The 25,406-nt window shown below is 39.0% G+C and overlaps 1 protein-coding gene across 6 annotated transcripts in view; it reads left to right on the top strand.

Annotated features, from left to right (window-relative positions):
• ERBIN (erbb2 interacting protein) overlaps window positions 1–25,406 on the top strand; it is a 119,963-nt gene that overhangs the window by 56,337 nt on the left and 38,220 nt on the right. For all 6 annotated transcript variants that reach the window (XM_072992702.2, XM_020783694.3, XM_072992701.2 and 3 more), the window contains exons 5-10: window positions 12,031–12,109; window positions 12,243–12,332; window positions 15,493–15,549; window positions 21,247–21,310; window positions 22,604–22,678; window positions 23,672–23,816. In XM_072992702.2, coding sequence (XP_072848803.2) covers window positions 12,031–12,109; window positions 12,243–12,332; window positions 15,493–15,549; window positions 21,247–21,310; window positions 22,604–22,678; window positions 23,672–23,816 — 510 coding nt within the window. The remainder of the gene's footprint in view (window positions 1–12,030; window positions 12,110–12,242; window positions 12,333–15,492; window positions 15,550–21,246; window positions 21,311–22,603; window positions 22,679–23,671; window positions 23,817–25,406) is intronic.

The raw sequence follows: 25,406 nt of genomic DNA, 5'->3' as shown, positions 1-25,406 counted from the left end.
TACAGTATACTATCTTGAATGGGCCCCGTTGGGGATAGTGATCTGTTTTGTGGGTAGTATGCAGTGGTTCACTTAGAGCAAGCTAGGGCTATAAAGATCATTGGATTACGGCATCCAAATATTATTGCCCCAGTACCAGAAGTTCAATCTACTAAGCAAATCTTTACAATTACTTGGAAGATGGCTTCCATTATACTTGCCAGCAAACAGGAAGGAGCAGCTGCAGCTTGGTTTGCATCCTCCAGCTTTTGACCTGGCTGGTGTAGTTATATTTGTGTTTTTCCTGTAGTTAAAAACAAATGTGAAGAAGTAGCACTCTCTTTATATAACCCGTTTAAGGCGGTGTGTTGCATGTTCTATTGTTGAAGGTACCTTTGAGATTTTGCCTATCTTTTGCCCCAGATATCAAACACCAGTACAATCATGAATAAGGAAATAGTCACAATGATCTATCCTCTTAGGTGTTTTTCTCAGGAAAAACATTGCCTGTGCTGGAATGCAGCCAAATGCCTACTATTTCCTTAATTAAGTTTTTGGAAGACAGACTGTTCTGTTAACTGCGTGCAGCTGAGGACCTCGGGGTAATTTCTTATCTCATAAATTTCATTCAGTAACAGTCATATTGCCATTTATAGCAGGAGTGGTCAAGCTAGCTTAGAAAACACGTGTGTCTTACAGTCTGTATATGTGTGGCTTCCAGGCATTTCAGGAAAGCTAGTTTATGATAGAGACACAGCTGCCCCACATTGTATCCACTCATGTGTTTTGAATGAGAGCTAAATAGGAAGACTTCTATCTTTAATAGCCCAGCATGCAATCTCAGTTTATAGAGTTACAGTCAAAGGCCATGTGGATACAAGATTCTGAAATAGGATTTGGTATAGGAAGACATCATAGTATCTATTGGTAGGTACTTCGGCGTGGATATTGTTGTAATGCCTCACATGTGAATGCAGTCCTAGAGGGGGCAGAATAGTCCTACTGTTGGAGATATTGATCTATGACAGTGTCTTTGTCATGGTGGCACTGTGGGTTAAACCGCAGAACCTTCTGTGCTGCAAGGTCAAAAGACCAGCAGTCATAAGATTGAATCCACTCAACGGAGTGAGCTCCCGTCGCTTGTCGCAGCTCCTGCCAGCATAGCAGTTCGAAAGCATGTAAATGGAAGTAGATAAATAGGTACCACCATGGTGGGAAGGTAACGGCATTCCGTGTCTAGTCGTGCTGGCCACATAACCACGGAAACTGTCTTTGAACAAATGCTGGCTCTATGGCTTGGAAACGAGGATGAGCACCACGTCCTAGAGTCAGACACGACTGGACTAAATGTCAAGAGGAACCTTTACCTTTACCTTGAGGCAGAAGCATTGAAAGAAGCCAGTTCCCCAGAATTGTTTAGGGAAATAAGAAACGATGTGGCTATATCTTCAACTTATAAAACCTAATCTGTCACAATGACAGAACTTTCTGAAACCTCAGTCCAAAAAGCAGAAGATAGGAAACACATTAATTTCTAAAAATAAATCGATAGACTATTCGTGGAATATGATGGTGCTTCATGAAGAGATGGTTCTGTCATAAGTACCCCAGATGGGAAAATACCTTTTGGTGTTAATTTAATAGCTGTGAAGTATTTCAGAAAACATTACAGATACCTGCTTTAAATTATGTTTCTCTATGAACACTTGTTTTCCTTTATTGCCCCTTTGAGGATTAATATGCCTGTTGGCGCTGCGGGCTAAACCGCAGAAGCCTGTGCTGCAGGGTCAGAAGACCAAGCAGTCATAAGATCGAATCCACGCAACAGAGTGAGCGCCCGTCGCTTGTCCCAGCTCCCGCCAACCTAGCGGTTCGAAAGCATGCAAATGCAAGTAGATAAATAGGGACCACCTCGGTGGGAAGGTAACAGCGTTCCATGTCTAAGTCGCACTGGCCATGTGACCACGGAAGATTGTCTTCCTTTTCTTCCTTCCTTCCAATTGCTCTGGAGTGCTTGGTTGGCTAATCACTCCTGGCAGAAGGAGGGGAAAAAATCTTCCTGAAAGGCTGACGAGTGTAGTGTGTTCCTTCTTGCACTAAAAGGATGCTAGCTGAGATTTGGCCTTGTTTAATGCATTGTTGCAGTGTTTCTTGAGACATGAACAATGTTAATGTGTAATCTGGTATGTAGTGTAATCTGGTATGTAATATATGCAGTGATATGCATTCCATTTTCCTCCTATGTATGTTTCAAGCTTTGTGAATTTGGTAAGAATTACTGCAGTTGTTCTGATTATTTTAATGTATGCTAAAATTTTCCATATGTGATTTCTCTACATCTATAAGCAATGTTTAAACTTTCTAAGACAGTGCGGTCTACACCCCATCACCTCTCTGTACAGTATTAAATGCAATATACTATCAGCCTTGTTACTGTGGCTTGCTGCCATCTTGGAATAATTGCCTAGGCTGCTTTACTAAGTAAATTAATAAAGAGACAGTAGAGACACCTTGCAGTCCCATTATGTAAAAGGATGAGAGCAAACTACAGAAATTTCTTACAACTGTTTAGTTGTCTCTGCTTCCAGTTCCATTCATACGGAAATATACATATTGCATGCATACATATCTTTTCTTATCCTATGGACATCAGATTTGCACCTTGTAGTACAATAGTTCCCCTTCACGGATTGCTGCTTTGTTGTGGCAAAGGGGCTTGAGTAATTCAGAGAACCTATGGGCTATGCAGGGACACCCAAGATGGACAGGTCATAGTGGAGAGTTCTGACTAAATGTGATCCACCTGGAGCAGGAACTGGCAAGTCACTTCAGTATCTTTGCCAAGAAAACTACATGAACAGAAACAAAAGGCTAAAAGATATGATGCTGGAAGATGAGCCCCTCAAGTTGGAAGGTGTCCAACATGCTACTCAGGAAGAGCAGAGGACAAGGAGCTCCAGAGCTAATGAAGTGGTTGGGCCAAAACCAAAAGGACGCTGAGCTGCAGACATGCGTGGAAGTGAAAGGAAAGTCTGATGCTGCAAAGAAAAATACTGCATAGGAAACTGGAATGTAACCTTGGTAAGCTGGATGTGGTCAAACAGGAGATGGCAAAAATAAACTGACATTCTGGGCATCAGTGAACTAAAATGGACGGGAATGGGTGAATTCAATTCAGACAATTACCATATCTATTATTATGGGCAAGAATCCCATAGAAGAAATGGAGTAGCCCTCACAGTCAAAAAAAAAAAGGAGTGGGAACAGCTGTACTGGGATACAATCTTAAAAATGATGGAATGATTTCAGTACGAATCCAAGGCAGACATTTCAACATCACAAGAATCCAAGTTTATGCACCAACCACCAATGCTGAGGAGACTGAAATTGACCAATTCTATGAAGACTTACAACACCTTCTAGAAATGACACCAAAGAAAGATGTTCTTCTCATTCTAGGGGATTGGAATGCTAAAGTAGGGAGTCAAGAGATAGAAGGAACAACAGGGAAGTTTGGCCTTGGAGATCAAAATGAAGCAGGGCAAAGGTAATAGAGTTTTGTCAAGAGAACAAGCTGGTGATCACAAACTCTCTTTTCCAACAACACAAGAGGCGACTCTACATATGGACATCACCAGATGGGCAATACTGAAATCAGATTGATTATGTTCTCTGCAGCCAAAGATGGAGCTCTGTATAGTCCGCAAAAACAAGACCTGGAGCTAATTGTGGCTCTGATCATCAGCTTCTTATAGCAAAATTCAAGCTTAAACTGAAGAGAGTAGGAAAAACCACGCAGCTAGTTAGGTATAATCTAAACCAAATCCCTTATGAATACACAGTGGAAGTGAAGAACAGATTTAAGGAACTCAATTTGGTGGACAGAGTGCCTGAAAAACTATGGATGGAGGCTTGTAACATTGTACAGAAGGCAGCAACAAAAACCATTCCAAAGAAAAGGAAATGCAAGAAAGCGAAGTGGCTGTCCAAGGAAGCCTTACAAATAGCAGAGAGGAGAAGGGAAACAAAATGCAAGGGAGATAGAGAAAGTTACAGCAAACTGAATGCAGACTTCCAAAGAATAGCATGGAGAGACAAGAGGGCCTTCTTAAATGAACAATGCAAAGATATAGAGGAAAAGTAATAGAAAGGGAAAAATAAGAGCTTGTTCAAGAAAACTGGAGATATTAATGGAACATTTTGTGCAAAGATGGACATGATAAAAGACAAAAATGGTAGGGACCTAAGAGAAGCAGAAGATATCAAGAAGAGGTGGCAAGAATACACAGAGGAATTATACCAGAAAGATTTGGATAACCCAGACAACCCAGATAATGTGATTGCTGACCTTGAGCCAGACATCCTGGAGAGTAAAGTCAAGTAGGCCTTAGAAAGCTTGGCTAACAACAAGGCCAGTGGAGGTGATGGCATGGTGAAAGAGGAGAGCACCAAAAATGGTCTGAAGCTCAACATCAAAAAAACTAAGATCATGGCTGCTGGTCCCATCACCTCCTGGCGAATAGAAAGGGAAGATATGGAGGCTGTGACAGATTTTACTTTCTTGGGCTCAATGATCACTGCAGATGGTGACAGCAGCCACGAAATTAAAAGACTCTTTCGTGGGAGGAAAGCGATGACAAATCTAGGCAGCATCTTAAAAAGTCCGCATAGTCAAAGCTATGGTTTTTCCAGTAGCGATGTATGGAAGTGAGAGCTGGACGATATAGAAGGCTAACTGCCGAAGAATTGATGCGTTTGAATTGTGATGCTGGAAGGAGAGACTCTTGAGAGTCCCCTGGACTGCAAGGAGAAGAAACCTATCCATTCTAAAGGAAATCAACCCTGAGTGCTCACTGGAAGGACAGATCCTGAAGTTGAGGCTCCAGTATTTTGGCCATCTGATGAGAAGAGAAGACTTCCTGGAAAAGACCCTGATGTTAGGAAAGCGTGAAGGCAGGAGGAGAAGAGGACGAGATGGCTGGACAGTGTCATCAAAGCTACCAACATGAATTTGACCAAACTCCAGGAGGCAGTTCTCTGGTCCATGGGGTCAAGAAGACTCGGACATGACTTAATGACTAAACAACAAAAGTACAATAGTTCTTTGTCATGGTGTCTGTGCTTTCATGTAGAGAGCTCTGAGCATTTTCTGAACCATCCGCGAATTGCACAACTTACTGCACATGTAACTGCCCAATTGACCACACAGTTGCATCTGCAGATCTTTCCTGGAGAAGTCTCTTACCTTGCTGCTAATTTTGCAGCAGTTCTCACAACCAAGTTACACAGGCATAGCTATGCAACAAGATTTCAGTCTTTCTCACTAATATGATATCATCTGCATATCATAAATTATTGGTATTTCTTTTACCATGTTTTACTTCTCCTTATACTATAGCTTCATAGATGCTTTACATAAAAACTGAACAGAGAGGAATCTAAATTACATGTTTGCCAATCAGAAATTATTCTGTTTCTCCATAATGCTCAGAATCCTCTTTGAGATTTACACTGATATGAGTACAAATACAGGAACAGGTGATACCTTTATTGGACTACTAAGGAAAAAAATTGTGACCTTTTGGTGATCATTCATTCAACTTCCTCAGGATAGCTACCTTGTGGGTAGCTCCAAAATTATATATTTATATTACAGTCCCAAAGTTTCATGGCCTCTGTTGGGGGCCAGGCGCAGCTTCTTAGATGGGAGATAGCTGTAGTTTGCAAGATGCTTATGTGGGAAGGTTGTGGTCTCAGTTCCCTCTTCACCCAGTGGGTTGGAATTTATCATCCATCCCTCTAAACAAAAGGTTATCAGCACTCTCACCTTCCCTTCTTTCCCCCTTTTTGCCTTCATTTGAAACATAAAGCATCTCTATTTGGCTGGGGAAAACAAGCCAAATAGTGAGTTTAATTCCATAAATTGTGGTAGTGAATTTCTGCTTATTATAAATTGCTATTCATATTTCTTGCTGCTCAACTAAGAGTCTGTCAATAGGATTCTGGCCTAACAGGAGCCTCTTGTCCAGAGTATATGTTACTCATCAGGTTAATCAGATCTATAGATATTTGTGGTCTGCACAAGCAAAAGTTTTACTGTAATCCATAAAGCACATTTTGAATTATTTTTAAACTTTTTGGCATGCTCCCATACACTGTATATTTGTGATGTAAGTTTTAGTCTCTACCTTTTTTGAATTCAGCTTGGTAACATAACAGCATTTCTTGCTCCATATATAGCAGAATTACTTTTGTAAAATATTGGATATTAATTTCCTTGCGTAGTCCTTTGGTTATTGCAGTCGGTGTATCATATCTTTGGGAATGGAATTTGTATTTAATCTTTCCACCTGTGGGCCATTGTTTCATTTTCTGTAGTTACATATTTTTGCTAGAGTCTGTCTCAGTAACTTGCAATACCTCTATCTCTTCCTGTTTATTGATTTCTTCCATTTCCTGTAAGAGTGGCTTTTGTTTCACTTTCTAAAAACAGAGGATCTTCATCAGAAGATTTTTCTTTGAAGGAATCTATCTGCCTTTCATTTCTGTATCGTTCTTTGGTGTGTAATTTTTATCTTTTCTGTATCTTATTCTGATAAGGTAAGACACTGACTTGTTAATCTTTTAACATTCTTAATTTTGTTTTAAAATTTCTTTTTCTGTCTTGGATCTTGCGGATGAGAACTCTTGTAGTAACTGTACAGTGGTACCTTGACTTACAAAATTAATCTGTTCCGAAAGATGAGCATAAGTCAAAAGGTTCTTAAATCGAAGCACCATTCCCCATTGAAATGCATTGAAATGCAATTAATACATTCTGGCTGAAGAAAAAAATCACCAAAAAAATCACTGCAAGGCCCATCGGAAATGTGATTAATCCCTTCCGGCCGAGGGGTGGGGAGAAGAAAAGCAAGCAGAGCATGCAAGAGAGATCGGAAATGGGGAAAAGGCAATGCAAAAAGCAAACGAAGCATGCAAGACAGATCAGAAATGAAAAAGCAATGAAAAAAGCAAGCAAAGCATGCAAGACAGATCAGAAATGGACCAACAAACAAACAAATTCCCAAGACCCATCGGAAATGGGGGGGGAAAACAATCCAAACAGCAACCAAGCCCGCCAAGACGCATCGGAAATGGGGGGGGGGAACCAATAAGCAACCAACCCCCCCAAGCCCCATTGGAAATGGGGGGGAAAACCAAACCCCTCAAGACCCATCACAGCACAGAAACATAACCCCCCCAGCCCAAGACCACGCTGCAGAAACACCCAGAGCAGTTTTTAAAAGCAGAAAACAGCACCTTACCTTACCAGGCAGCCTTCTCCGATCGCACACTCTCTAACTGCTGGGGTGAAAGAGCTATAAAGAAGCAGCCTCGTCGCCACCTACAGCTAGAAATTTGAATTTCCAGCCTTTTTCCCCTGCCTTTTTCTGTTTGTAAGTGGACGCTCCTGTCGCAAGTAGAAGCAAAATTTTGCGGTCAGAGCTGGTTGTAACTTTAAATGGTCATAAGTAGGGACGTTCGTAAGTCGAGGCACCACTGTACTGTGTTACAGTACTGTAGATTCTGGATTACCTCCCCCGCAAAGATTATGAAAATAAGTAAATGAAAACCATTAAAAGAAAGTGTTGTTACAACTGTACATTTGTGATCCAACTTTCTCTTTATAACTCCTTAACGTTTTTGTAATAAAGATTCATGGCTGTCTTCTTTCTCCTGTTATTACCTCATAAGTGATTACATAAAGAAATCAGGCAGGAAGCATGCCATTACATTCTCCCTGTAAAGCAGGGGTCACAGAACTTTTTTTTACCTTTTACCCCCCCCCCAAAAAATTTATATACGCCGACATTACCCCCTTGATTCGAAAGGAAGGAAATCATACATTATTTGAATTAAAATATTATTGAATCTACACAGGCTGTGTACCGAACTAGCAGGATGCACCAAATTTGATAAAGATGTGCACTATTTTTGCTGGAACACATTGCACTCCAGCCATGGTGTGGTATAGGGAGTAGTAAGGTGTCCAAGTTGCATTAATTTTTTGTTAGCTCGCAGAGGATTTACTCATCATCAGTGGCTACCAGAGTGGTGCTAGCAATGACATGCTTCCTAGAGACAGCCAGCGAATGCCCTACCACTTTAATCATTCTATGTGTGGTGTGCAAAGAGGAACAAACCAGGCTAAAGGCCATGTCACCCACCCTGGTGCCATAGCCTAATATCAAAGGACCAGTGTGCTTTTTTTATCATCATCAATGGAAAACTCAGCAGTTGCCAGAGGACTGGAAAAGATTAGTCTACATCCCAACCCCAAAGAAGGGCAGTACCAAAGAATGCTCCAACTCCTAAACAATTGCATTCATTTTACACACTAGCAAGGTTATGCTCAAAATCCTACAAGTTGGGCTTCAACCGTATGTGGACCGAGAACTCCCAGAAGTACAAGTTGGATTCCGAAGGGGCAGAGGAACTAGAGACCAAATTGCTAAGATGTGTTGGATTATGGAGAAAGCCAGAGAGTTCCAGCAAAACATCTACTTCTGCTTCGTTGACTATGCAAAAGCATGGCAGAAAGTGAGGAGGAATTAAAGAACCTCTTAATAAGAATGAAAGAGGAGAGTGCAAAAAACGGTCTGAAGGTCAACATCAAATCAACTAAGATCATGGCCACTGGTCCCATCACCTCCTGGCAAATAGAAGGGGCAGATATGGAGGCAGTGACAGATTTTACTTTCTTGGGCTCCATGATCACTGCAGATGGTGACAGCAGCCATAAAATTCAAAGATGCCTGCTTCTTGGAAGGAAAGCAATGATAAACCTAGACAGCACCTTAAAAAGCCACCCTTCCCCCCCCGCGCCTTAATTCAAGGTTTCTCTTTTTCTTGCCTGTTCTTTTTCATAGTTTTCAGTCAGTCTCCCCCCTCTCCCTCCCTCCCTCCCTCTCTCTCTCTCTCTCACACACACACATACACACACACACACACCCATCTACCCGCCCTCCCTCCATTTCCTCCCTCCCTCCATTTTCTACATACATTTAAATAAGCTTGATGAAGTCCTCGGTCTCTTGCACCTTTCTTCCCTCCTTCCCTTGCTTGCTCCTTGATCCTTTCCCTCCTGCTGCTGCTTTGCAGTCATTTCCGGAGGAAGCAGTCATTCAGAAGCCCCTGATTGATTGATTGATTGATTGATTGATTGATTGATTGATTGATTGATTGATTGATTGATTGATTGATTGATTGATTGATTGATTGATTGCCTGGGCCAATCCACAGCTGCAACCAATCAAGGAGGCTTATCTCCGATCTATGAACTAACGGAGGATTTAGTTGTGCCCTGCTGCAACCAAGGAAGCAACAGGGAGAGATGGCTTACAATTTGACGTTTGACTGCAGAGGGTGGGGGTGGGAGGGAGGTAGGGGGGTAGCACTCTGCTCATTACCCCCAGGATTTTCACTTTTACCCCATTTGGGGTAATTATCCCTGTTCCCCGACCTATGCTGTAAAGCATACTTCCAAAGTTGCAAGCTGGTCAGCTGAAGTCATGTATTGATTTGACGTTATCCTAGTTAGGCTCTATGGAGACAGGGAGTGGCTAGCTCAATGCAGAATATAATTGTCCTTCCTTTGGGTATTTATTTCACCTTGCTAGTTCTTTATACATGGGGATTGATATTTATGAGAGGGCTACTAATAAATCTGCTGATTGTTGCTCTAATACTAATCAGGAACTTAAATGCCTCTAATTTTTTTTCTAATAGTAATAGTGCAACTCAGTTCACCATCTATTATTATACAGATACTTGTCTCCCAGTTCCCCTGAATGTAGGAGAGGGAAGTGATTTGTATTAGACAAATAGCAGGGCAGCTCCAACACAATTCTCCTGTCTAATGACTCCACATTACCTAAGAAAACTACAGGTGAGCCATGTGGATTACCCATATCAGGGTGTGGGTTTTTTTGCCTTTTTAAAAGCATCTAAGTAAAACACCTAGTAGCATGGGAAGGCTAAGTATCCTAATTCCTTCTCTTTTTTTCATTTTTGTGCTCCCAACCTTTATAGAATAAATCCTGAATATATGTTGGAATATTACCTACATTTGGCCCACATGTTGAATAGGAGAAGTAGCATTTCCTGTTGGAGCACATGGCATAGCTGTGGAAGAAGTGTAGAGATATCAGAACAACAGTGAAACAATATTGGTGAATTTTGCAAGAAGGAGGGCCTGTGATTCAGGGTCAGAGTGAGGATGTCTGAAGTAAAACAAAATGTCCAAGATAAGCTGTATTAGTCTGCAGTCTGTTGCAGCAACGGTAACAAGTCTTTTGACACCATAAATACAAACAAGTTTTGTTTGGCACAAACGTTTGTGGAATGCAGCCTGCTTCTTCAGGTACATCTGAAGTCCATAAAATGTTACCCTCTGAAGTGAAATAAGTGTCTTTGTTAGTTTTGCAGCATGTGACAAAAAAGGAGAATTTTCAATAGCAATTTTTAAAGGATGTATTGTAAGCAATGTGGTTCTATAAAAATCTACCCTTTTTCTGTGGATTTGGATTTGCCTGACAGTTTGTTTTTGTTGTGTCATCATTTCCAGCTGTGGGTAATCCTATGATCAATGACCTTCAAAAGGTCCATCATTAGCAGCCCTGCTCAGGTTTTGCCCAACTAAAAGTTTTGGCAGCATTTCTTAACATGTTCCCAGAGGATTAATACTTATCAATTATGTACTCAGTCTAAGTGAATGCATTTTGTGGTGTTATGAAAAATAATAAATTGCATTACATTATAAACATGTTAATTCAGCATTTTACTGAGCAAGATTTCATTCAGGCTTATACTGTTCTCAGTGAATTCTCATTACATTTGCAAAAGGCACCAAAATGTGTTTGCTTTAAGTTATTTGCTGTGAAGAAACGATGCATTATATTTAATTAACAGATTTTATTTGCAGAACTTATTAGAAAAAATTCTATTATAAACAGTACATATATAGACTAATCGTGTCTGATTTGTATAACACTGATTTGTGCAGTCTAACTTCTTCTGCATGTTCTTTCTCCATTCAGTTGCATTCAGTGTATATTAATGCAAGTGTACTTTCAAATCATGAGCCATATTTCACTGAATTAAATCTTACACTCTCTGATCATGGCACAATATTTTCTGTTCTATAGAATTATTACTACTCTCTACAGTTTGAGAATAATCTTATTTTCTGCCCAGCCTCAATCACTCAGATATTATGAAAAAAGAGGTGATACCAGCAACCTGAATAAGCTACACAAATGAACAAAATATCTATTATTGCTTTTATTTTACAGAAGGTCTTCTAAAATTTTACTTTTTTATGTAACACTTAGATTTTTCTATTCATGGGGAGTAGCAGAGAGCTTTAAAAGGCGCTGAAGATTTGTTTTTCAACCTTAAGTAATATTATGCAGGAGTGACTCTGGCTTCAAAGATTTCTTGAGACTACTCCCTATTCAACAGATGTTTTATTACAACAGCAGTTTGAGTGCATTGAATGTTTTAAGCCGAGTGTATGACTTACACAAAAAATCTCAAAAAAACTATTTAGTCTATACAAAGCAAAGCAGTATTCTGACATAATAAGATCTTAAGATTGGGTTGCAGGTAAAGGTGGGGGTATTAGTGTTTGTATACGAATACCCCTGCACATCTGGACATAATGAGGGTCCAACCCCCTGGGGCCGGACCGTCCACTCACCTTCCACTGTTGCCGCGAGCGCCGTGCTCCCTTCCTATTGCTCTGGAGGTCTGGAAACCACTCCTGGCAGGTGGTGGGAGGACAAGCCTTGCTGCAAGATCGAAGAGCGGATCGCAGACCACACGCTCTGGAGCAATAGGAAGGGAGCGAGGAGCCCATGGCAGCAGAGGAAGGTGAGTGGAGTGAGAGGAAGGGGGTGGACTCTTGTTACGTCCACTTATGCAGGGATATTCGTATTTGTACACGAATACCCCCATCTCCAGTTACAGGTTTTTTTCTTCACTGATGCCCATTGTGTGTTTTTTTCACAGGCATACAGGAGTTTCCAGAAAATATAAAAAACTGTAAAGTTTTGGCAGTTGTTGAGGCCAGTGTAAACCCTATTTCGAAGTAAGTTACTTTGTTGTCATAAGCTACATTTTTTCTGCTCTTGTACAGTGAATACTAAATATTAGTTGTGCATTCTAATGGCGTATGCAGTCTCATGTTTACTAATTTTAAAAATGTTTTTAAAATTGTTCAGGCTTCCAGATGGATTTTCGCAGTTGTTAAACCTAACACAGCTATACCTGAATGATGCTTTTCTTGAGTTCTTACCAGCTAATTTTGGCAGGTAAGTTTGTAAATAATTTTGAAAAATATTTTCATTCTGTTTTTTAAAACCATGTAGAACCTAGTTTTTCATGTTGATGAGCAGAAGGTACTGTGTGTATTATGGAAGAAGATGGAAAGCTAACCCCACTGAACTAAATATTTAACTGCCAAAAAGGGGCTATATTAACTTAAATAGATATAATGAACTGGGATAATTCAATTTTAAACAATTTGAGAGAATGGAATTAATTTTGATATAAATGGAAGTATGAAGAATACCAGATACACATTTTATCCTATGAATTGTATTTATACGTTTACATTTACAAATTGCTGTTTCAAGAAGACTGGAGCCATAGTTAGCACAGCCAGTGGTCAGGGAAGATGGGACTTGCAATTTAATACCATCTGGAGTGCCACACGTTGGCCACCCTTGGTCGCATGACAATGTAGTGTGTTACTTTGGGAAAAGTGGCAAGTATCAAAAAAGTTTCCCTGTCATTACTGCTCTCTAGGTCTTCATTCCATTCTAGTTCTGTTTCAGAGATTCAAAGTGCGAAATGGTAGTGTAGTAGTAGTGGGAACGAGCCCCTTTTCTGCCCTCCTAGCCACCTATCCAGCTGCAGTATCACTTGGGGTCATCCAGGCTCTTAAATACCTTGAGTTTAAAAGAAGACAGATCATATTAACTTTATTGAGGTGCTTTCATTAGACCCTTTGCTATCTTAGAGTACACCCCTAAGTGACAATGTCCAAATTGGGCCCAAGTAGCCGCTTTCCCTCCCTGTTGTCATGAGACCTGTTAGTGACACGTCTCAGGTGTGAAGGGGGAGCTGGTGTTTCTGGTCACTGGAAGTTCAATATGGCACCTCATGGTAATGAACTATCTGAAGATCTGAAAAAAAGAATTGTTGCTCGACATAAAGATGGCCTAGGCTATAAGCAGCTTGCCCAAACCCTGAAACTCAGCTGCAGCATGGTGGCCAAGACCATACAGTGGTTTAACAGGTCAGGTTCCACGCAGAACAGGCATCACCATGGTCGACCAAAGATGTTGCGTGCCCATGCTCGGTGTCATATCCAGAGGTTGGCTTTGGGAAATAGACATATGAGTGCTGCCAGCATTGCTGCAAAGGTTGAAGGGGTGGGGTGGGGGTCAGCCTGTCAGTGCTCAGACCATATGCTGCACACTGCATCAAATTGGTCTTCAGGTCTGTCGTCCCAGAAGGAAGCTTCTTCTAAAGATGATGTACAAGAAAGCCGGCATACAGTTTGCTGCAGACAAGCAGACTAAAGGCATGGATTTCTGGAACCATGTCCTGTGGTCTGGTGAGACTGATAAACTTACTTGGTTCAAATGGTGTCAAGCGTGTGTGGTGGCAACCAGGTGAGGAGTACAAAGACAAATATGTTGTGCCTACAGTCAAGCATGGTGGTAGAAGTGTCATGGTCTGGGGCTGCATGAGTGCTGCCGGCACTGGGGAGCTACAGTTCATTGAAGGAACCATGAATATCAACATATACTGCGACATACTGAAGCAGAGCATGATCCCCTCCCTTCGGAGACTGGGCCGCAGGGCAGTATTCCAACATGATAACGACCCCAAACACACCTCCAAAATGACCACTGCCTTGCTAAAGAAGCTGAGGGTAAAGGTGATGGACTGGCCAAGCATGTCTCCAGACCTAAACCCCATTGAGCATCTGTGGGGCATCCTGAAATGGAAGGTGGAGGTGTGCAAGGTCTCTAACATCCACCAGCTCTGTGATGTCATCATGAAGGAGTGGAAGAGGACTCCAGTGGCAACCTGTGAAGCTCTGGTGAACTCTATCCCCAAGAAGGTTAAGACAGTGCTGGAAAATAATGGTGGCCACACAAAATAGTGACACTTTGTACATTATAACTTAGGGGTGTACTCACTTTTGTTGCCAGCGGTTTAGACATCAATGGCTGTGTGTTGCATTATTTTGAGGGGACAAGCACATTTACATTGTTATATAAGCTGTATACTCACTGCTTTACATTGTAGCCAATGTCATTTCTTCAGTGCTGTCACATGAAAAGATATGCTAAAGTATTTATGAAATGTGAGGGGGTGTGCTCACTTCTGTGATACACTGTCTACATTGTTTTGCTTCAGGAGCTTTATATCCAATAAAGTACTTGTTTGGAATTGGTTAAGTATCAGTACTTGAGTTGTATCTAGGTCATGTTTACAGAAAAAGAAATCTAAATTAAGAAAACTGACAGAAGAAAAACAACGATATTAGTGGATGATAAGAGACACGCTTAACTTAAATGAGATTAGAGGAGTTCCGGATAAATGATGCTGTTGCTTTAATTTGTATGATGTACAGCCCTGCCCTCATTAGCTCTTAGGAGTGTGGAACTGAATTCCCTATTAAACAAGCAGACTTTGGCTCCTGTGGGAGTTTGCCTTCTCCCTCCTTATTGTTTAGCACCCAGTATATGTCCCAGATATGCCTTCTGAATCTGTGGCGCAGCTTTGGGACATACAGTGGTGCCTCGCATTATGATGTTAATTCGTTCCAGCGAAATCGCTGTAGAACGAAAACATCGTAAAGCAAAATTTAAAAGCCCATAGAAATGCATAAAAACCTGTTTAATGCGTTCCGATGGGCTTAAAACTCACTGTCCAGCGAAGATCCTCCATAGGGCGGCCATTTTCGCTGCCTATCTTGCAAGGAATCAGTCCCTAAACACAGTGGGGAGCCATTTTATTTACCCAGCAGCCATTTTGAAACCACCGATCAGCTGTTGGAAAATCATCGTTTTGCGAAGAATCGGTTCCCGAAGCAGGGAACCGATCATCGCAAGCGAAATTCCCCCATAGGAAACATCGTTTTACGATCGCAAAAGCGATTGCTAAAAGTTCATTGTAATGCAATTTCATTCTTAAACGAAGCAATCGTAATGCGAGGCACCACTGTACATAGTTGGAGAGGGGATGGCAGGAGAAAAGTAAAATTCTGTTCTACTTGAAAATTCATCTTTAATAATTAAAACGGTCATGGTAAACATGTTGACTGTTTATACACCCTGAATTTGAAGGTTAAAGCCAACACCCTGAACTTGAAGGTTTTACAACCAAACTTATTTTGTTTCAGATATGCATATTTAACACTTTCACTGATTTATTTTTCTGCTTAATTTACAGATTAACTAAACTCCAGATTTTGGAGCTTCGAGAAAATCAGTTAAAAATGTTGCCAAAGTATGTATTCAGTAATATTTGAGTTTATTTTGGTATGAATGAGTTGACTAAGTCTTACATAGTTCTACTTTTATAGAAATCAGTACCTTTAAAAAAGATTGTTCATGTGGCAAGTATTACAAATTATCCTTTTTTCAGTCACCCCTAAATTAGGTTAAAAGTGTGACCTTTATCCTATATTTTGTTTCATTTCATTTCAGTCCTACTGTTCTGAAGAAAATTGACATCCAGGGTGACCTACAATATAATTAAAAATTAAATGCACATTAAAAAGTTATCAACTTAAAACATAATTAAACTAGTCACCACAGTAAAAGACAATTGAATTATAAACGATTTTGAAAGTACATCAAGTAAACTATTATGGATGTGTACCGTGAAAATTTTGATATCTCATTTTTTTTTTGTTTTTCAAGGTAGCTCTTTCATTTTCATTCATTCTTTATCGTTTAACACAAAAGGGACAGCTTCTTTCATTTCAGATTTTAAAGGCTCATTAGAACCTTCACTTTACTTTATTTGGACTTATACCCTGCCCCTCTAGACAAAGTCTACTCGGGGCGGTTTACATAAGTGGTAAAATTCAATAAAATAACATAACATACATAATGATAAAACCCACTAACTAATGCATACATACATTATCAAGACAGGATAAATGAGAAACAGAGATCAATTAATTGACTGGAGGGAAGGCCTGCCTAAAGAGCCAAGTTTTTAAATGGCTTTTAAAAACACCCAGCGAGGGAGCCAGGCGGATTTCCATTGGGAGAGTGTTTCGCGGCCGAGGGGCCACTGCTGAGAAGGCCCGGTTTCTTGTTCTTTCCTTCCGGACCTCTCTCGGCATAAGGCCCCTCAGCCGTCCCTGCTGGCTTTGTCGATTGATTATACAACTCTATAAAAGCAAAGAGGCAAATCAAAAGAGTTCTATTTCAGAAATGGGCAACGGTATGGTCAAGAAACATACTAAAATATATGAGAATAATGCTCAGTGAATTAACCAAGTAACCAAAATAAAACAGAAAAAGCACTCACACATACATAGTGAAAAAAATAAAAAACTAAAGCTACACACACAGCCTGCTCTGCCAAATATGAAGAAAAGCACAGCCTGCTCTCCCAAATATGAAGAAAAGCAAGTAAATAAAGGGGGAAAATACATTCAACTCCCCCATCCCTGAATATGCAACATATGATGCCTTCTCTTCTTTTCTTTGAGTCCAGCCAGTTCAGGCAGCAGTAAAAAAGATCCAAAACCCCCCAGAGATTTGGGAAATCTCCAAAGAAGTGTGTGTGTGTGAGTTTCCAAAAAATAATCCCAAGAAGCCAAACTGGAATAGATGGGTTGCCTAGCAGCAGCATAAGTAATCCAAAGAAATACAATTGAGTAAAGAAAAAAAATTGCACTCCTTACTGGGACCCAGGCTTTTCTTCAGAGTCTAAATTCCCATTCTGGTTGGCTGATGACATTCCTTGGTGGTCACACAATCATGTCTGTAGCCCTTGCAATGCAATTGGGTGAAAAAATTATTTGATGATTTGACATATAAAGAGTGAAAGAAAGATTACACGAAAATAGGAACATGAACCTTTTCTCTGCCCTCTTTTATTAATACTTACTATGTTAAAGTAAGTGTCAAGTAGAGCAGGCCCATTTGAATCAACAGAACTTATGGAGGAGTGATTCAGTAGGCCTACTCCAGCTTAATTTACTATGCTAAGCATCAGGATTTCAGCCAATGTGTGTTTTTTCTTGGTTAATTCATATGTTATAATATCCTTTAGGGATGTAAGTACAAGTATGTATAATGCATTTTTTTTCAATTTAACGCATATAGCTGCTGTGTTGAATTGATTAGAGATAGCCCATGACATAAATATTGAAGGAATATGAGTTAGGTAGTACTTTGTGTTCAGAAAATGCACTTTAAAACAATCCAAAAGACCAAAGACAAAATAGACAAAGTTAATTTATAAATTACTATTTATTTATTATTTAATTATGAGACATTAGAAGATCTGCTGTGCACTTAGATGATTTCCATAGTTAAGAAATTACTTTGTCTGATTAGAGGCTACTTATAATCTGTTCTTCTGTGTTGTGGATCTCTGTATATGAAAATGCAGCATAAGATGCAGTAATGCAGCTATGTCTAAGAGGTCACACAGAACTGTCAAGTCAGAGATAGACCTGTAGGGGAAAATCAAATCAAATGAATTAAAAGCCACCACTATTCCTATTAAATATCTTGCCAGATATACTAGTCTCTGAAAAAATCATATTTAACTATTCATATTATAAGAGCAGCAGGAATAGTTTTTGTGAAACACTGTGAGGAACCTAGAACACCGCAAATAGATGAAGTGATAGATAAAATCCTTGAAAACGCAGAAATGAAGATACTATCAGATTGGCTAGATGTAAAAAAGAAAAAAGACCATCAGAAAATTTGGTCATAATTATATACATAGTTACAAGGTAGATAGAATAGTGGACTGATACATAGTTTTCTCTATGGCTGCAGAAGAGACAGAATAAATGATGTATAAAGACTATCAGATACATAGTAAATAATTACAATAACAATATATCTGTCTAAATTTGATTTTTCTCTCTTGCACACTGTTTATATTTCTTTATGATATGTGGAACTATTACTAGAAGAGAACGTATAGAATTACTATGAAAAAGTACCCTCCAAGGGTACCCCCATCCCAGCTGCCCCTTACCCTACCCTACCTTTATAAAGAAAATAAAAAATACATTTTTTTAAAAAGCCACCATTGCTGGCCCTTATTCAAATTAAGGTTTAATTCCAGAATGAAACCAGACAACCATTTCCAATCATGTTAAAATTAATCTGATGCATAAATCTTTTCATTGTTGCAGTAATTCCAAACATCAGCTTGTCTAATTCTACAAGCTTTATTTCTATATTGCTCTTATGTTCCATAAGCACAAAGGTACTTCAGAGTTTGAAAACTTCCAAAAATCTTACAGCTATGAAAAACTATCAGCACAAATATTTAAAAATATATGAAAAGTAAACTTAAGTTGCAGGCAGATTAAGTCAGAATTCAAACCCAGATACAGTAGAAATAAATTCTAAGTGTAAGAAAGAACAATGAGAATATTTCAGTTGCATTCTAAAGATGGAGGACCTTATAGCCTAAAAAGGCACATTGAAAAAGCATAGAATACAACTCTAAACTATGAAAGTTCTTAAGAATAAAATTATATTAAAAATATGACTTTCTTAACCTCTAAAGGCATTAAATATGCACACAGAAAAATTACTTTAAATGCTCACCCAGCCAAACCATTTTGAATCTATATAGGAAAATTCATGTTGATTGTGTTTCTGCCTCCTGCAAAAATGAAGCCTGCTGCAGCACTGTTACATGATTGTTGTTGATATCCAGTGTGTGTGATGTAGCATAAGGTTGCCTTGCTATGAAAAGTTGGATTTGTGTGTGTGTGTATTTCCTATATTTATAATTCTTTCAGGTGTTCATACCTTCCCCAGTCTGTAAACAGTCTCTTTTCCAGGGGCCTAGAAATCCAGGGGTTTAGAGAGCGAAGACAAAATTTTCAATATGAAATGTGATTGTTCCTGCAGTTTTTATAACACCAGGGCTATGTAACTTAAAATATGGCAAGCTGTCATTTTGATAACAACATCATTGTTTTGACTAAACTTTTTGCAGAACTTGGAGGCTTTGTAGCATAAAATTTGATGCACTAGGATACTGTAACACAAAGTTATTGTAACACTCAGGTCCTGGAACACCAGAATATTGTAGCTATTGGACCTGCAAACTCCACCTCTATATTTACATGTTTCAGCATAAACATATTAAACTGACAGGTTTGTTATGTTAGAGAGTCCTTCCTTGGCTGGAGACTAGCTAATTGTTTTGCAATGATTATAGTAAACTATTGTTCAAGCCATATTTTTAAAATCACTTTCATTTTCAGGGCTACTTTTTCTATTTTTTCCTTATTTTAACACTCTAATATGCAGACACTTTTACATTTTGTTAAAGCTTTACATTATTAGAAACCACTTGACAAGTTGAATTTCTAGATACTGTACGTTGAAAAAGCTACAGTAGTTTTTGTCCAAACAATTTATAAAATGAATTAGCTAGTTTCCAGTGATATTTGTATATATTTTTTCTTTCAGTAATACTCCAGAGATAAGTGCCTCTCATTTTGTTCAATTAGAAATAGTGCATGCCTCTTTTTGAATCTGTGTTATAGGCTTCCTGCTAGGGAAAACTTTGTAAGTTTTCAGGAAATTGATGGTTCCTTATTATCAACTATTTTTGGTGGCAATTGTCAGTTGACAGTGTAGGAAATAGCTGGACTGTTTATTGGCAGACTTGCCTGGCTATATTTAAGCTGCAAGCAAAATCACAGAATTCAAAAATTGATTAAAAAAATCAAAATGACTTATTTTTACTTAGTCAAACACATCAGAAAAAACAAGTGTGGTCACCTTTGCCAATAAGATAAATAAATAGATGGGAGGGTGCTTTCCGGGACAAGTGCAGGATCATTAGATGAAGAAAATGAGTGTTTTATTCCTCTGTCTAATACTGTTGACAGTTTTTACATTCTTAAGCATATGCATATACCATTTATAATCAGTTACACTTGGACATGTTTAAGGTAAAGTGTTAGCAATTCTAAAAATGGAAATCGATAATAAATGTAATAAATATCCATGTTCTGTACAAAATGTAGTGGCTGGATTATGAAGTTGTATTCTTTTTGTATTAGTAATAGATTTTTTTTAAAATTGACCCTGTGCTCCCTGAAAATCTGCTTTGGAGGGTAGGGGAACCAACTGGAACATAACATTGTGGGGATTTTTAGGAAGAAGAAAATCAGTGACAGGAAATTAGAGAAAAATCCTCTAGTCCCTTCTGAAATTTTGCTCCTTGTGTGAAAAGAAGAAAAAGTTATTTGACTGTTTTTGAGCTTATTTTTCATTAGAACAGTTAGTATAAGGAAGTCACCAATTTTATAGGGTCATACATTGGAAGTGACATGACAATACATATCAACAGTAACTTAAGGGATGAGAAGAAAGAATATAAATTAAAAAATATGATGCTGCTAATTTATTTAGTGTATTGCAGAACTAGAAAAAGAATGATGTATAAGTCCATGATGTTTGCATCTCTCGGATAAAGTTTTAAAAAAAGCATTTAAAGATACTACATCTGGACATATACAGTACCACTTATATATAAAAATCATTTGTGTACAATAGCAGACGAGGTACACATCTGTATATTCCTCAGGAGTTTTGTGTATACTTTCATCTTTATTACAGTATTCAGTTTCCTAATGATCTAGCACTTAACAATAAATCCAGCTGCATCTGCTCAAAGTGTTTGTGGGCAGAACTGCAGGTGTGGGAATAGCTTTCTGAATGATTTGAGAGATGAGCATGCTTTTAATTATACAGAATTCTAGTGTTTGGTTTACTCTTACCTGTAGGATAATAGACACATAGATTATTTTACATTGTATAGAAATCTGCCAGAATCAAGTATGTCTGTTTTACAGAACTGCCTGAGTATTTAATGCTGATTAAAAAGATGCATTAGTATAAACACAAGAAGATTGGATGTAACTGGTATTTTTCTTAAACCTAATTCTTTATTAATCCTTTCTCTCTACAGAACTGTGAACAGACTGACTCAGCTGGAGAGACTGGACCTGGGAAGTAATGAATTCACAGAAGTGGTGAGTGCTAGCTAAATAGCACAGCTTTCCTAAAACCTCTTATCCTTAAATCTATTTTTAATCAATGTCAAATATAAAAATCAGCTTAACTGCTATCTTACAGAGCAACTGTTGCCTGTATCGCAATGCTTTAAGGAATCTATTTTTAAAGCTGACTGCTTGATTCATATTTCATTTCCTATTGGTGTGGCATTTGTGTGACACACCGGAAATATTTCCATATACAGTGGTGCCTCGCATAGCAATGTTAATCCGTGCAGCAAAAATCGCTGCAAAGCAATTTCGTCACTATGCAATTTTAAAAAGCCCATAGAAATGCATTAAAACCTGTTTAATGCGTTCCTATGGGCTAAAAACTCACCTTTAAGTGAAGATCCTCCATACGGTGGCCATTTTCGCTGCCCGGTAAGCGAGGAATCCATCCCTAAACACAGCGATAATTGGTAAGCGAAACAGCAAACCGATCATCGCAAAGCGATTTTTCCCCATAGGGAACATCGCAATGTGATCGCTTTTGCGATCACAAAATCTTAATCGCTATGTGGTTTCGTTGTTAAACGGGGCACCCGTTAAGCGAGGCACCACTGTACCTTAAACTGCAGACAAGCAATATTCTTAATTTACTCCCTATCAGTTTATATCACATGCACAATTACATAAATACTTGGGGTCATGCAACTATGACTGCACTGTTTTTGCCTACATACATATATAGATGGAACTTATCCTTCTGTTTTCTCAGTCTCTATAAATAAATCAACATCATAGTTGAAATGAAGTATTTTGAGCCTGTAGAAAAATTTGTGAAGCAGAGCAACCCCAACTCAAAGATACATCAGCTGTTGTGGTTTTGGAGTGGGCAGAAGTGTCCTATGCTAGCACAAGTGCTCTTTTGCTGGTTCATTTTAGATCTGCTGGCAAAACTGGATCTGCTGACACACCTGCTGTGCTGGTGGAGATTGGCCAACAGAAGAGCCAAAAAAAAAAAAAAAAAGAGTCAGAGAAGGGGGCGAGCTGAGTTGAGACCAGATCTAGACCCCTTTCAGTCCAGAAGAAGATTGACTGCTGAATCTTTGGATTCAGCACAGCTTCAATTGGCTTAGTATTATCAGCTGAGCCTACCCTCAGCCATCTTGGCTAGTTGATTGTGCTTCTTGGTAGGTAGTTAAGTAGATACATGTTTAATAGATGGATATATAAAATAAAATAAATTAGGAGAATCATATTGCAATTTTTGTTAGTAAATTTATTTAAATCTAACCATTTACTGTGATCCTTTTTTGTTTTTAACAGCCTGAAGTACTTGAACAATTAAGTGGGTTGAAAGAATTTTGGATGGATGGTAACAGACTAACTCTTATTCCAGGAGTATGTATATTTAATTCTTTAATAATGATAACTGTGTGCTGTCAAGTCAATTCTTACTTATGGCAAGTCTTTTCAGGTTTTTCTAGTTAGAATCTGGAAATACTTTACCATTCCCTTCTTATGGAGAGATTCTGAGATTGTGTAGCTTGCCCAAGGCCATATAAGTTACCTCTTCTTGGATGCACGGTGGGATGTTGAATTCCCAATCTCTGGCTCCACAGCCAGATCCCTAACTCAGTGGTCCCAATCCTTGGGCCTCCAGATGTTCTTGGACTATGACTCCCAGAAGCCTTCACCACTACCTCTGCTGGCCAGGATTTCTGGGAGTTGAAGTCCAAGAACATCTGGAGGCCCAAGATTGGGGATCACTGCCCTAACTACCGGTAACTCATTTTGTTATTCAGCCAACCAATTAGTTACATTGTATTGTATTTCATTTGATTAGAACAAAGCTAGGCAATAGAGAAGCCATTTGTATCAGAAGGGATTCTTCCTGCAGTGTCCTCTATGTTCCCTGAAAATATGATTTAGACGGCTGTGAACCCTCCCAGAATGTTTTTTTGGTGCTTCTGTAAGAAGTAGGAGGGAGAAGGAAAGTCCCAACACAAGTGTTAGCATAGTGTTAGATTTAACCTATTATGGACATTGGGAAAAATGTAATTAAGCATGGTGATATTGCTGTGTCTATCCTTTTTGTAGAGGGTTCATTCCTGTAAGGATAGTTCCGGTATACTGCCTGAATTTTAAAGTACTGTTAAGTCTTTAAAGTAAAGGCTGAAATATCCATAGTGAGGCAGTTTCCAGGTTTGGATTTTGACAGACAGTGATCAAAAGGCACATGCAAGTTTATTTCTGGAAAAAGACAAAGCAGATGCTGCACGCTTATGTGTCACAGCTGATAGAGAATGAGAATATATCAAAATTTTATTAATTGGATAAAATATGTTTTCTTTAATACATCTTTTTATTTTGTTCTTGTGCATATACTTTCAGTTTATGGGCAGTTTGAAGCACTTGACCTACTTGGATGTTTCCAAAAACAACATTGAAACTATTGAAGAAGGCATTTCAGGATGTGAAAGTTTACAAGACTTGCTGTTATCTAGTAACTCACTTCAGCAGTTGCCAGAGTCTATTGGTTTGTATTGTATGATTTTAACTATAAATAATTCACAAAGACATAATAACTTTCTGTAATCTTCTAGCCTTATATAAACGAAATTAAGAACATCTTTTAAATTAGAAATTCACTCACCCAAGCAAAGAAAGTGTTTAGCTTGCATTTTTTTAAAATGTAACCATATGTTAATTTGATCTCAGAAGCCTCTTGGTGTTTTGGATTAATGACAAGATATTTTAAAAAAGAAAAGATTGTGCAATTTATTTAGGCAGTCCAGACTGTGCCTGGGCATAACACCTGGGAGGCTTATAATGGTGTAACTTTACATTGCATGAAGATTAACAGAATTTCAGCGTTGGGTATCTGCAGTGCGTTTTAAAATGATTCTTGGCTGTCACCAATGATGGTGACAGCAACCATGAAATTAAACGACACCTGCTTCTTGGGAGGAAAGCGATGACAAACCTTAAAAAGCATAGACATCACCTTGCCGACAAAAGTCTGCATAGTGAAAACTATGGTTTTTCCAGTAGAGATGTATGGAAGTGAGAGCTTGACCATCGAAGAATTGATGCTTTTGAATTGTGGTGCTGGAGGGAGACTCCGGTCTCCCCTGGACTGCAGGGAGAACAAGCCTATCCATTTTGAAGGAAATCAACCCTGAGTGCTCACTGGAAGGATAGATCCTGAAGCTGAGGCTCCAATACTTTTGCCATCTCATGAGAAGAGAAGACTCCCTGAAAAGGATTCTGATGTTGGGAAAGTGTGAAGGCAAAAGGAGAAGGGGACGACAGAGGATGAGATGGTTGGACAGTGTCATCAAAGTGACCAACATGACTTTGACCAAACTCTGGGAGGCAGTGGAAGACAGGAGGGCCTGGTGTGCTCTGGCCCATGGGGTCACGAAGAGTTGGACACAACAAACAACAAAAGAGTGCAGTTATGCAAATGTGTTATATCTTGTTCATGTCTGCCTTTGTACTCAGTGGTTAAATCTTATGGGAATTTTATCTAGAATAGAACTATTTAAATCAAATGTAATTGTGTCTGTCATGTCCCATTCACTCCAGAGAATCTACTCTATGTAGAATTAATACAGTGGTGCCTCGCTTAGCGATTGCCTCGTTTAATGATGTATCCACTTAGCGATGGGTTTTTTTTGAGCGATTTTACGCTCCGTTTAGCGATGTTTCCTGTGGGGAAATTTCGCATAGCGATGTTCGGGACCTTGCATCGCTTAGCGATGACAGTTTAGGTCCCCCTGTTTAGCTTAACGATGTCCGTTTTTGCAATTTTAAGTGTGTCTTAAAATGTTCAAAAACGGTTTTAAATGCTTGGGACCGTTAGTGCACCTTGCAAAACCTGTGCAAACTTAATTTGGCTTTGTTCTGAGTCTTTGTTAAGTTTTGGTGAATTTTTTTTCTCCCCCATTGGAATGCATTGAACTGTAGGTTTGACAGCTACAGTTCAATGCATTCCAATGGGGGAGAAAAAAATTCACCAAAAATTAACAAAGACTCAGAACAAAGCCAAATTAAGTTTGCACAGGTTTTGCAATGTGCACTAATGATCCCAAGCATTTAAAACAGTTTTTGAACATTGTAAGAC

The sequence above is a fragment of the Pogona vitticeps genome, chromosome 2 (genome assembly GCF_051106095.1).
Source record: "Pogona vitticeps strain Pit_001003342236 chromosome 2, PviZW2.1, whole genome shotgun sequence".
In the NCBI taxonomy this organism is placed as follows: Eukaryota; Metazoa; Chordata; class Lepidosauria; order Squamata; family Agamidae; genus Pogona; species Pogona vitticeps.
Note: the sequence above shows the minus strand (reverse complement) of the source record. Positions and strands in the feature narration are given on the sequence as shown.